This window comes from Tenrec ecaudatus, chromosome 12 (assembly GCF_050624435.1).
Source record: "Tenrec ecaudatus isolate mTenEca1 chromosome 12, mTenEca1.hap1, whole genome shotgun sequence".
NCBI classification, from domain to species: Eukaryota; Metazoa; Chordata; class Mammalia; order Afrosoricida; family Tenrecidae; genus Tenrec; species Tenrec ecaudatus.
This window is the reverse complement of record NC_134541.1, coordinates 95,551,469-95,565,174: the sequence shown is the minus strand read 5'-3', so window position 1 is coordinate 95,565,174 and position 13,706 is coordinate 95,551,469. Positions and strand designations below refer to the sequence as shown.

At 38.8% G+C, this 13,706-nt stretch overlaps 1 protein-coding gene across 14 annotated transcripts in view; it reads left to right on the top strand.

Annotated features, from left to right (window-relative positions):
* Window positions 1-9,303, top strand: part of NEK1 (NIMA related kinase 1) — a 231,566-nt gene extending 222,263 nt beyond the window's left edge. For 6 of the 14 annotated variants that reach the window (XM_075564248.1, XM_075564257.1, XM_075564256.1 and 3 more), the window contains 4 exons: window positions 1,354-1,562; window positions 3,558-3,688; window positions 3,852-3,984; window positions 8,081-9,302. In XM_075564248.1, coding sequence (XP_075420363.1) covers window positions 1,354-1,562; window positions 3,558-3,688; window positions 3,852-3,984; window positions 8,081-8,094 — 487 coding nt within the window. In that variant the 3' untranslated portion in view covers window positions 8,095-9,302. Of the gene's footprint in view, window positions 1-1,353; window positions 1,563-3,557; window positions 3,689-3,851; window positions 3,985-8,080 lie in introns of all 14 variants that reach the window. The other 8 variants (XM_075564249.1, XM_075564254.1, XM_075564251.1 and 5 more) reach the window with 4 other exon arrangements.
* Window positions 9,304-13,706: the final 4,403 nt, after the last annotated feature.

Here is a 13,706-nt window from a genome sequence, read left to right as displayed (position 1 = left end):
TTTCCGGACAAGTCTGATGGGATGCCACGTCCTGGTCCCAAAGTCCATCCTTTATACTCCCTCGGGATCTCCTTGCTCTGCTTCCCACGACTCTCCATTGCACGCACCCAGTGTTTTGCCTCAGTGTGGTGGGGTCTGCTCAGTCACACATCCCCCACTGTGTCTCAGATGCTGTCCCGTGTAGGGCCATGGGTCAGTGCAGAATGTCGCATCTAGCCATGGGGCCAGCTGTCTGATCCTCTGTACAATGGGCCCTTCAAGCTGGCCTACCATCCTCTGAGTTGGGTGGGCCCAGGTGTGCTCCGCTCTGTTCTTCCTCCTTCCTTTGCTTCAGCTTCCTTCTGGATGTGGTATGGTAGGTCAGTTCCTTTTTCCCCCTAGACGATCAATTTTCATTTTCTGTGGTACTCCCTTCAATTATGGGGGTCGGGCTAATTCTGGTTGCGGCTGGCGTATGGTCCAGTCTCTTTGGATATTCCTCCACACTTTACATTGCCCTCCTGGTTTGGCGTGTCATGGTAGGGTCTGTATGCATGTTCCAATTCTGTGGGGACACAACCAATCCTCTCCCCCGGGTGGGTTAGTACCCTGTTCCCCCCGTGCCATCCACTCGGTTTCTCCCCACCCCGCTTCTCCCTCCCCCTGCCCCACTTCCCCTTCTTTTTGCTGGGCTCTCATGTACCTCCCTAGGTGTGGCCTGCCCTCCCTCCAACTATATGCTTCCACCCGTTTATTGTGAGATAGATGTGCATTCTTCTATTCCTGGCATGCTGATTGTACTTACCTCAGAGGACTCATCTGAGAGACATTTTTAAGAATAAGCAACCAACAGAGTTTCTGGTGGTCATTTTGTTCACTGCATCTTCCCACTTGAGTTTGTTTTTTCATTTTTCAAAAAAAGCTATAAGAAGCTCTTTTACATATTGTATTACTATTATACACCCAACCTAATATTTGGCTGACCTTTCAATTTTACTTGAGAAAAATAATTGATTATTGAGTTTTAGAAAGCCAATGAAAAACTTTCATGGCCTGTCTTCTTAAAATATTGAAATATTGTTTTCAAATGTAAAAATTGAATAATAATATGATTATTTTGGGTAAATCAAAATAATTTTAAATTAGTCATCTTTTGGCTTATATATTCCAGAATATGTGTAATGCTCTATATTTAGTAACTGTATTCATTCTCTCTCTGTCTATCTCTCATTTTTTAGCAAAATATGTCATTTGGGGAGTGGGTTTTCCAGATTTGAATAGAAAGGAGTGCGTATACATATTGAATTTGAAATATAAGTCTAGAATGAAGGTAAAACTTTAGTTGATATATGATTTTTTTTCATATTATTTCAGTGTGTTTGAGGAAACTGACACAGATTTACAAGAGTTGCAGGCCTCTATGGAGCAGTTGCTTAGGGAACAACCTGGTGGAGATGACAGTGAAGAGGAAGAATCGATCTTAAAGACCAGTGATGTGGAGCAGACTGCAGATGGCACAGAGCTGGCAGACGAGGATGAGAATCCGAGCAGTGAAAGTGCCTTAAATGAGGAATGGCACTCAGGTGTGTGATTCTGACTTTTCACTCTCTGTAAATATTTCAAATAGAGTATATTTTTCTGATATCTGATGTGAACCATTTTTAGCTTTTAATAAAACCAAAGCATGTGTCTATATTTCTACCCTTTTAAAAAATAAGAATAGTCCATTTTATTCCATTTTCACAAAAACTCAAACTCCTTAGCATGACAAACATGACCATCATTATTTACTCTTCTGTACAGTCTATCTCTTGCCACAAAATTTTTGCTATTTCATAACTTTCTTTTCCAAGACAGTTTCTCCATTTGACCCACACCGTATTCTACATTTTCAGGTTCTCACTCACCCTTTAAAATTCAGCTCATTACCTATTCCAAAAAGTCAGGCAAAATATCTCTTCTATATCTTTATCATATCTGTACACTGGTACAGATAGGAACTGGAGGCACAGGGAATCCAGGGCGGGTGATACCTTCAGGACCAGCGGTGTGAGTGGCAATACTGGGAGGGTAGAGGGTGAATGAGTTGGAAAGAGGGAACCAATTACAAGGATCTACATGTGACCTCCTCCCTGGGGGACGGACAACAGAAAAGTGGGTGAAGGGAGACATCGGACAGGGCAAGATATGACAAAATAATAATTTATAAATGATCAAGGGTTCAAAAAATTTAAAAAATTATCAAGGGTTCAGGAGGGAGGGGGGAGTGGGGAGGGAGGGGAAAAATGAGGACCTGATGCCAAGGCCTTAAGTGGAGAGCAAATGCTTTGAGAATGATGAGGGCAATGAATGTACAGATGTGCTTTACACAATTGATGTATGTAGGGATTGTGATAAAAGTTGTATGAGCCCCTAATAAGACGATTTAAAAAAATCTTTATCATATCATCTCATGATTTTTTGTTATTTCATAGTTTTTACAAATATAAAAAGAGTGATTATATAATAGGGTAGAATACTTGTATTTCAAAAAAGGGGGCATATCAGAGCCCCCATTGTGCATAATACCAAACCTCGTTTACATAGTATCAGAATCCCTTTTTTCTCTCTATCTTTACAACTGAGTTCCCTGCCTCTGAACCTGTCTATATCTCAGAATTAAGTTTCTTGACAGAATTTCTAATCTGAGACACCAACAATCATTAAGTGAAAGATTATTTTGAAAACAAAATTTTAACAAGTGGAAGTATACAATTGACCCATTTCTTTTTCATTAAGTTAATTTTTGAAGTATTTTTGTGATACTAGTTTTCTGTCATTTTTGTCTTTGTTTTCTAGTAACAAGTACTTTAACTTAGTTTTCTTAGCACTTATGTTTTACAAAGTGTCTATCTATAGTCGTTCATCAGCAAGGTGAATAATGAAAGTAGTTTTTAAAACTTTGACATTCTCCTTTTGTTTAGAAACCGTTTTTATAACACTACTCTTATATGCAGAGAAATATTATATTCCAATAACTAATAAATATATTTTGAAAGAAAGGCTAATGTGAAAAAAAAGTCCTCAGTAGTTTTGTCTTTGACAGAGTTTTTCAGAGTATCTAGAGTATGATGCATGACATAAACCATACTGGGCTAAATTTAGGAGATCTCTGTAGGTCCTTCCCTAAAATGGTATGTATCCTGTCATTGGCCTTGAACACACATTTTATGTCATAGACCAGGTATACTGTCTACTTTTAAAAAAAGTATTTAGAATGAGTGCTTCAAAGACAAACAGGCTTTTCCTTTTTTATTAAATTAGATGACATCTACAGGAATGCGTCTATTCTAATCAAATTTGCTGTTAGTGTCTATAAAACAAAGACTTGCAAAGTAACAGTCTTCTTAAGACAGGTTTATACTTTGATTACTGGCATAAGTGATAAATATTTATCATAGTAAAAACTGTTTATATTAAAAGTATTCTAGTTCAATGGCATTCATTTATCATAGGATTTTAGCCTATGGGGTAACATTATTTTAGCCAGTCTTATTTTTAAAATCATAAAATATCTTCATTTGTTTTTATGTTTTCAGATAACAGTGATGGTGAGATTACCAGTGAATGTGAATATGATAGTGTCTTTAATCACTTAGAGGAGCTGAGACTTCATCTGGAGCAAGAAATAGGCTTTGAAAAATTCTTTGAGGTTTATGAGAAAGTAAAGGTAAGTAAAATGTCAATGAAAACATTTATTTCTAAGAGGTTCTCTGAATACAAGTGAAATGTTGATATTTATTAGTCAATAAACTTATTTCAAATAATTAGTGAATTTATCAATTAGAAAAGTTAAGATTTATTATTAATTTATATTTGGGAAATTGGTATAGGCTATTCATGAAGATGAAGATGAAAATATTGAAGCTTGTTCAACAGTGGTTCAGAATATTTTGGGAAATGAACATCAGCATCTATATGCCAAAATTCTTCATTTAGTCATGGCAGATGGAGCATATCAAGAAGGTAAGATTTCCTCAGAAACCTCTGTATTTAAATAAATGACAACAAGCAATTTAACATGAAGCTAAGAATGAACTAAGAATACAGAAATTCATGTTCAAAAGGTCTCTACAATTGCTGGAATTCAGACTCAAATTTGGCATTGGTCAGTATAGCAAAGCAGGAAACCTAATTACATGAGTCATAGTGTTCATAATACAAAATCTGTTAGCTGTTCAGAAGGATAACTATTTTGGGTATTCAAACTAAAGGACAAAATTTCTCATGATCCTCACGATGTTCTTTTTTTAAAAATCATTTTATTAGGTCTCATGCAACTCTTATCACAATCCATACATACATCAATTGAGTAAAGTACCCTTATACATTTGTTGCCCTCATCATTCCCAAAATTCACCTTCTGCTTCGGTTCCTGGAATCAGCTCATTTTCCTTTTTTCCCTCCCCCTCCCTCCCTGCTCCCCTCTCCCTCATGAACCCTTGATAACTTATAAAATATTATTTTAACTTATCTTACACTGCCCGGTGTCTCCCTTCACCCACTTTCCTGTTGCCCATCCCCCAGGGGGAGGTTATATGTAGATCCCCGAGATCGGTTCCCCCTTCCTTCCACCCCTTCCCTCCCGGTATCGCCACTCTCACCGTCCTCACACGTTCTTTAAACTTGAGTAACATCTAAATCCCTTAAAGGGGACTTTTTTTCTGATATCAACAATCCCAGGTCTTGAGGCATTCCACTGAGAAACTAAAATATTAGTCTTTGAGAATATTTGTCAGTTGTGAATTATTGCTGGAAACCATGTTTTTAATTTAAATATTTTCCAGCATTATTTGAAACTTGTAGATTTCTCACTTCATTGAGATTTTTACCTGTGTACAAAAGTATTCAACCCTTATGATATTTTTACCGTGCAAATTTGGTATAAGCATCATTAACTTCAGCTGCTAATAAAAATGCTTAAATTCTTTCATATTATTCTTAACCAATTCCTCACCAAGGAGAGGTTCATCGTAGAATGGTAGAGACTAGCAGGACCTCAAGTAAAACTCTGATCTTGCCAGCCCAGGATTACAGATTCTCAAAGAGGAAACATACTTTTCACTCTACATTCATTGTAGATAGATTATTGTGCTCTGTTTAGGGGTAGGGTGGAGGGGGAGGCAGGTGGGGAATACAACAGTTCTTATAAATGAACTAAATATCCAACTTTCAGTACAAAATCATGGGTTTCTAGTAAGAAACTAAATCATTACTATTTATATACTATTCAAAATAAAACATTTATTTATATATATAACTATATAGTAAAGTAAAAGGTAGAATTGGAATCATGATAGTGGTTGGGGGCGGGGGGAACTGAAGCATTGAGGAACTAGAGGAAAGTTGTATGTTTCATTGTTGCTACACTGCACCCTGACTGGTTCATCTCCTCCTCTTGACCCTTCTGTAAGGGGATGTCCAGTTGCCTACAGATGGACTTTGGGTTTCCACTGTGTACCACCCCTCCTCCCATTCACAATGATATGATTTTCTGTTCTTTGATGCCTGATACCTGATTCCTTCAACACCTCGTGATCACACAGGCTGGCGTGCTTCTTCCACGTGGGCTTTGTTGCTTCTGAATTAAATGGCTCCTTGTTTATCTTCAAGCCTTTAAGACCCCAGATGCCATATCTTTTGATAGCCGGGCACCATCAACTTTCTTCCCCATATTTGCTTATGCACCTACTTTGTCTTCAGCGGTTGTGTCGAGAGGGTGAGCATCATAGAATGCCAATTTAACAGAAGAAAGTGTTCTTGCATTGAGGGAGTACTTGAGTGGAGGCCTAATGTCCATCTGCTACCTTAATACTAAACCTATGAATATATGCACATAGATTTATTTCCCCATCCTCATATATAAATATATTTACATATGTACATGACTGTATTTAGACCTGTATGAATGCTGTTTGCCACCGAGTTTTTCCTCTATTTCCTTTTACTTTCCTCTTTGTCCCACTATCATGTTCAGCCTCATTTGGGTTTCAGTGATTCCTCTTGATCAAGCCCTACCAGGCCTCTTATACCCTCCTCACCACTGATTTTGGATCACTTGTTGTTCCCTTGTCCCTCAATTTGTTATCACCACTTGCTTTCCCCCACCTCCCCTTCTCCCATCCTCCCCCCAGAACTGTTGGTCTGTTGTTTTCTCCTCCAGATTGTTATCTGCCTCTCTTATGTAGATAGAACTGCAGAGAGATAATAACATGCACAAAAAAATAGATATCCACAAATGTAACAGTAGAAGCGTTAAAGTACATATGTTATATAAAGTACTCATCCTGCTGTCTTGGAGGAAGGAAAGCCAAAAGTACAGGTCTTCATGGAGGAACAAATCTGAGCTGGAGTTTGAATATGAGTGAGAATTTGCTAGTCAGTATGCCTTCCGTGCATAGAGGGATGCATGCTATTCTCTATACTGTCCTCACTCTTTCCAAGGCCCAGGAGCACACAGCTCTGTTTAGTGCTCTGGTTCTGCTGCCGCCACCCCTCTGGTGTTCCCGTTCCCCAATCAAGGAGGTCCAAAGCACTGGAGTCTTTTTTCTCTTAATGGTAGTGATATTCTTCTACCCCCTTCTGAGATGGCTCATTTTAAACTCAGCAGGTTGAAAAGCTGAACAAGCAGCACTTTATTGAATTTCTTTGTTTTTCCAATCACAATTAACCCTGTTAACAGTCACTCATAACTGAGTCACATAATCCTATTAGTAGCTTCTCTCACTTCTCTCCCTTCCCTTGACCCCTCAGAGATGTTATTTGGTAGAAGTCACAGACCATGACTAGCAGAGCCCTATCAAGTCAATCGCTGCACCACACACATGCTCTTCTGAATCTGCCTCGAATCACTGGCATTTCTGTGTTGATTTACTACTGCAGCATTTTAAAAATACTGTCAACAGAATTTTACTTGAGTGATAGTAATGATATTGTTGTATAATGTCCAAGTTCTGTTGGATCACCTTTCTTTGTAAGGAGCACAAATATGGATGTCTTCCAGTCAGTTGACCATGTTGCGTCTTCCAAATTTTTTGGCATAGACAAAAAGTGAGCACTTCCAATGTTGCATTAATTAACTGAAACATCTCAATTAGGATTCCATCAATTCTGGAACTTTACTTTCTGACAATGCCATCAGTGCCGGTAGATATCTTCCTCCCCTCCACCAGGTGTTGGTCATTTCAACCTGAAATGGTTGAGCATCGACCAGTGACTGTAGAAAAAAACGAGACTCTCTTCTCCCATAAAGATTAGATTTGCTTAGATTTGGCTTACACTGCCTGAGCGCTGCAAACGGTTGGTTAACACTCAACTGCTGTAGTTGGAATTTAGACTGCCCAGAATCACCCCTGTAGTAAGGCATGGGGAACTTCTTTGGAAAATTCAGCATTGAAAGGCCTATGGAACACCATTTTACTCTGACATCTGAGTAGTTTTTGATTCTTACTTTACGCTGTATTGTACGTTATGAGTATTTTCTAGTCAGTATTTATCATTATGATGAAGAAGCAGGCCTTGGGCAAGATGGGTGGCACCGCGGCTGCAACCATGGACTAACACAGAAAAACAGTTGTTAGCAAGGTGCAGGACTTGGAGGCGTCTTATTCTGCGGTAGTTTGGTCACTGTAAGGCACATATGACTTGGCCAGCTAACAGTAACAACACTTAAAATTATACAAAATTTGAAAATACCCCAAGAAATCATCTTGAAATCAACAGTAGTTTAAAATAATAAAGAAGGTCTGCCTTGAGCATTATACTCTTTTAAGGTCAATCTATGTAGGAGCAAATTGACAAAAGAAACTAAAAAGATTAGATGAAAACCTAGGGGACAGGCTGTTAGTGAAGGAGGGACAACTCAGAAAAAGATAAAAGTCGAGAATTGTTACACAACCCAAAACACGAAGCAGACTTGTAAAAATGAGTGTATGTCTTGCTGTGTATAATCACAACACCAACAACGTAAAATAAATGTAAACCCAAATATTACACGAGGACTCTTTTAGGGTAAGAAAGATTTGCAATGAAGGGATCTAATTCTTCTTTCTTTTCTCAACAGATAATGATGAATAATCCTGACTCAGCATTTCGTAAACGTTACCTGGACGAATGCGTTTGAACTCTGTTTATCACAAAAGCAAGCGCCAGTGCAAAATAATACGATCATTCTTCTCTAAAGAGTGTCAGCTTTAATGTGGGCATGCTGCATGCATGAAAGAGATGGGAAACAAGCCAGTTTCAATTCAGATCTAATATTTATTTTATGCTGTTCATCGAGTTCTATAGTAACACAGAATATTTACCGTATAAAATCATCCAACCAAAGTTGAAGAGACACTGACTCAGAAATGGACAGTAATTTTGAAGAAATTTATCATGCAATAAGGATCACCTTGACTTTTGCAAACATCTTAAGGCTGAAAGAATTACCTGTTCTTCATGAGAAAGACCTGCCTCGTGGATTTTCATTTAAGGATCTAAGCATGGCTTACCCCCCCCCCCCTGCACACACCTCCCATCGAGTATTTGTTTTCATCCTTCCCAGCAAGCCTTTATTAAATAACCTTGTCAAGGGCTCTATTTAAATATTTACAATTTGAGGATGGGATTTTTAAGCCTTAAAATTTATATAATAATTTCTTTTCCACCCAGTGTATTTCCTAAACTAGCTCATTGTAAACAGGCTACAAAAACACTCTTAGAAATCATTGGAATATCTGATTATGAAAAAAATAGCAAATTTATCCTGATATTTTAAAGGTTGGTTAATTGGATTCAAGGACCAGAACCAGTAATATTTTAGTGTTTCTAAAAATTAATATGTTAATTTTAACGTTGACCAAGCAGGTAACCTAAAGTTGCTCTTTGGTTTTTAACTTCATCTCAATGTATGTGCTTCAAGGACACTATGAAGTTAAAAAGAGAAATAAATCATTTTTAATTTGGCCTTTTAACAGGTTTAGTAACTAGTTTCAAAGGGAAAGTGTTTGCCTTGCTTACTTATTCTGAGACGACTTACTTAGGTCATTAAGATGATGCCTATCCGGCTTCAGCTACAGTAGCCGATGGTATTATATGGTTTCATTACATATGTCTAAAGTTTAGATGTTTTTAGTAATGAATGCTGAATTTCAGAACCTCTGGATACAAACTGCCGGCCAGGCACAATCTAGAATTTGAAAAACGAAATCATTTCTCTTGCAGCACTATCAGTACTATGTTGAAGTTGTTACATGTATTCCTTCTGACATCTAAAACTATATACTTGATTTTTATACATTTATTTTATATTACTATTAAATTTTTATTATCTATCTGAAATATAACTTTTGATGTCTTTATTCGCAGTCTCGCTCTCTTTGTTTAAATTTGGGTGAAAGTTTACAGAGCAAATCGTTCTTCCATTCAATAATTCATATACATTTTTGTATATGATTGCAGTCCCCACAGTGTCATAAAATAGCATCTGGGGTCTTAAAGGTTTGTCTCCAAATAAGCAGCCATCAAAGTGAGGTGTCAACTAAGTCCACCTGGAAGAAGCACACCATCAAGAGTCACCAAAGGATTCGGAAGCATGTAATATGAAATTGAAGGAAGGATTAGTGTCAGAGCCTAAAGTGTGAGACTCTGGTGTGCAGAAAGCTATGGATGACCGCGGGAGCCCAAGACCCATTTGTGGAACTGCATAGGAAATAACCTCCGGTGAACGCCCTTTGCTCACAATTGAGGAATTGCAGGAAGTGGTAACTACACAGAGCGCATTAAAGGGTTGAGTATAAAAGATCAAAGGGATAAATTTGATGTCAACAGTTGAAACTTTGTCAGCAAATCCCTGCTATGATGCATGCTGGATCTGACCTGGTTTCTAAAATGTTCTGTAGTTTTTGTTTGTTTGGGTTGGGTGGAGGGGGGGGGGGATTGTACATATTTGAGTATGTCAGGTATTATGCTATTGGGAGTCACCCTCTTGAAGTTGTGTTATTCTTTGTTTATTTCATTATGAAATCCAGGATTGATGAACCTATAGAGACAGAAAGTAGAATAAGGGCTTTGTGGGGCTTGGGGGACAGTGGCGGCGAGGGGAGGGGAAGACGATGTCAGAGAGTCCATGTAGAAAAGGAATGTGTGAATACTGTGTTAGCAAATGTATAATTTTGCTGGATGTGATTGAACTATGGGATGATAAAATATATGCATTAATTCCCAATTAATATTTTTTAAATGAAATCCAATGGTAGGTAAAAAATATAGATGATAAAATAGATGAACAGTAGCATACCAATTCAAAACTCACTACGATCCAGCCTATTGGGATCATAGGGACCCCAAACTCTAAATATTTTCTGGAATAGAAAGCCTCATCTTTCTTTCACAGAGCTGCTGGTGGTTTTCGAGTGTTGACCTTGCTTGCAGTTAGCAGTCCAACCTGCATTCATTATGTCACCAGGGCTCCTTTAAAATAATAGCAAAGATTGTTTAATTCAAAAATATACATAGCAATTTGGGAGTTTTTTCTCAAGAACTCTTAAGAGGGCACCATTATTGGGGGTGGGGTCTGGGGAGCAGAGGGGGATGAACCAGTGATGTACATTGCATTGGGCAGGTGTGCTGCACAAGAAGTCTCTAAAGCACTAAGCAGAGACGTCACTTAGAGGACGCAGGTGCGCCTGAAGGGAGTCACAGTGCTTGAAATCAGTTCAATGAAGGTGAAATCTAGACAATGAGTAAGAAAGACTGCAGACGGAGAATATTGAAAATACCAGAAGAACAAACTGATCTTTCTTGGGTGAAATACAATCACAATGCTCCTGAAAATCAAGGATGACAAGACTTATTTTTGTGTGCTTGGAGCATGGAGAGGTCAATCCCTGGAAAAGAACATCATGCTTGGTACAGGAGAGGGTCAGCAAACAAGGAAGGCCCTCGAGGGGGTGAATTGACACAGTGGTTGTAACAATGTGTTCGAGTACGGTGATTCTGAGGAAGCCATAGGGCTGTACAGTGTTTCTTCTTGTTGTCCATGGGTTGTTGCGAGTGGGAGCCCACTGAACAGCACCCAACTCTAATGACCCTAACGTCATTACTTACAAATGACCTAAATGCTCATCACTTAAGGCATTAATTGGCAGGTTCAATAAAAAAGGTATTACTCAACTGTGTGCTACTTACAAGGTAGCTAGTCCACATAGATAGACACAAAATTTAAAAGAAATACTAAATGATAGTCTCAATAATCACACAGAAAATGTTTGAGAAAATTTATCATCTAAATCAAAATTCTAAGCAAGTAGTAATACAAGGGAATGTTGCCAATTTGATAAAGAATACTTATTAAAGAACTAAAGCAAAAGGTCACAATTAATGATGAGAAAGGAATAGTTCTTCTTGAATATCAGAAACAAGCCTAGAATGCCTACTTCTATTCAGCATTGTGCCAGAACACAATCAGTGCAGTGTGACCAGAGGATTAAATAATCAGTGTGTAGATTTGAGAAAAAGCTGTTTTTGCTTATAGCCATATGTTGTTGCTGCTGCTGTAATTAGGGGCCTTGGAGTCAATCCCAACCCAAAGGGGTCCCATATGCACACTCAAAGGAAACATGGTCTGGTCCTGCACCACCCTCCTGCTTGTTCCTACACTTGATGACTTTGTTGCAGCCACTGTGTCCATCCATCTTGTTGAGAACCTTCCTACCCCTCTATATTACTCAGCATGCCGTCCTTCTCTAGGGACTGGTCTCTCTTGACAACATATGCAAACTGTGTAAGACAGAGACTTGAATCCTTACCGCTGAGGAGCACCATGGTCGTACTTCTTCCACATAAAGTGGTTGGTCCTTGTAGCAGCCCTGATACTTTCAGTATTCTTCGCCAGCACACTAATTCTTTGATTCTTCTAATCTTCTTTATTCAGCATCCAGCTTTCACATGCTTGAGGCCATCGAAGGGCATCTTGTTGCTCAAAGTAACATCCTTCCTTTGCAATCCTTTTGAGAGGTCTTGTGCAGCAGATTTACCTAAGACAAAACATTATTTGAACTCGACTGTTGTTTCCACAAGCTTTGTGTATCCAAGCAAGACAGAATCCATGACAAGTCAATATTTTGTTTTTTCATGTTGTTCCCTCCACTCGTGAAGATGTTTGTATTCTTTACATTGATAGAGTTGTCGTCCGTCCTGAAGGCTGCAGTCCTTGAATTGCATCAGCAGTGCTTCAAGTCCTCCTCACCTTCAAGAGTGGTGTCATCTGTAGAGCGCAGGTTGTTATAAGCCTTCCTCTGATCCTGATACCAAATTCTTCGTATAACACAGCTTCTCTGGTCATGTGTCCCACACACAGAGTAAATAAATATGGGACGGATATACTCCTGATGCACATCTTTCCTGATTTTGAATCATGCAGTACTCCCTTGTTTGGTTTGCACAACTGCCTCTTGATCTGTGTAAAAGTTCCCGCATAAACACATTGAAGTCTGGAATTTCCATTCTTTTTAAGGCTAGACATAATTTGTTATGATCCACACAGATGAATGCCTTCATCGTTAATAAAACACAAACATCTTTCTGGTATGCTCTGCTTTCAGCCAAGATCCATCTGACATCAACAATGATATCCCTTTTTCCATATTCTCTTCTGCATCTACCCTGAAACTGTCAGCTTCCTATCAATGTACTGCTGCAGCCAGTTTTGAATTGTCTTCAGCAAAATTATATTTACATGTTATATTAATGATATTGTTCTATAATTTGAGCATTCTGTTTGGTCACTTTCCTTTGGAATGGGTAAAAATGTTGCCAACTTCCAAGTTTCCTGGCGTAGAAGAGTGAGTGCTTTCGATGCTCCATCAGCTTGTTGAAACATTTCAATTGGTATCCCATCATTTCCTGGGCCCTTATTTTTGGCTAATACTTTCAGTGCACCTTGAATTTCTTCCTTCAGCACTTTCAGTTCACGTTCATGTGCTACCTCCTGATGTGATGGAATGTCGACTAGTTCTTGGTACAGTGACTTTATTATTTTTTTTGTAACTGTTATTTTATTGGTTGTCTTCAGGATCAGTACAGAGTAATGATAACCAATTTGCGCATAATTCTTTTTGTTGTTGTTCAAGGTCACACTGGCTGTATCTCTGATGTTTGGGGTTGGAAGGGGATGTGAGGGTGGACACTTTGTCCACTGGCTGCCACTGGCTGAGGATATCCTCAGAAACTGAGTTAGCTCAGCATCCACAGAATGAGAAGAGCTCTCCTTCGGATCTCCAGCCTGCTCCAGACCTCTAGCCCACTCTGGATCCCTGGCCTGCTCATGGATCTCCGGTCGGCTCCGACTCTCCAGCTACAGTTACGTTTTTATCAGGTTGGCAGGGTAGCAGGGTTCTCCATCTTCTTTTGATGCTTCAAGTATCATTCAATATTTAGCCCATAGAATTTTTCAAGACTGCAACCTGAGGTTTGAATTTTTTCTCTCTTTTAAAAAAATACATCATTCCATAGTTCAGTCACATCAAGTAGAATTGTACAATGGCTACCACAATCAGTTTCCAAAGATTCTTTTTCTTCCTGGACTTCTTGAAATAATCTCCCTTTTATCTCCCCCACCCCCACTGTACACCACCTCCCCCTTAAAAAGCTTTATTCTGTTTGCTGAAACACAGAAAAACATGTAACAGCTTCAAGACAGTTAC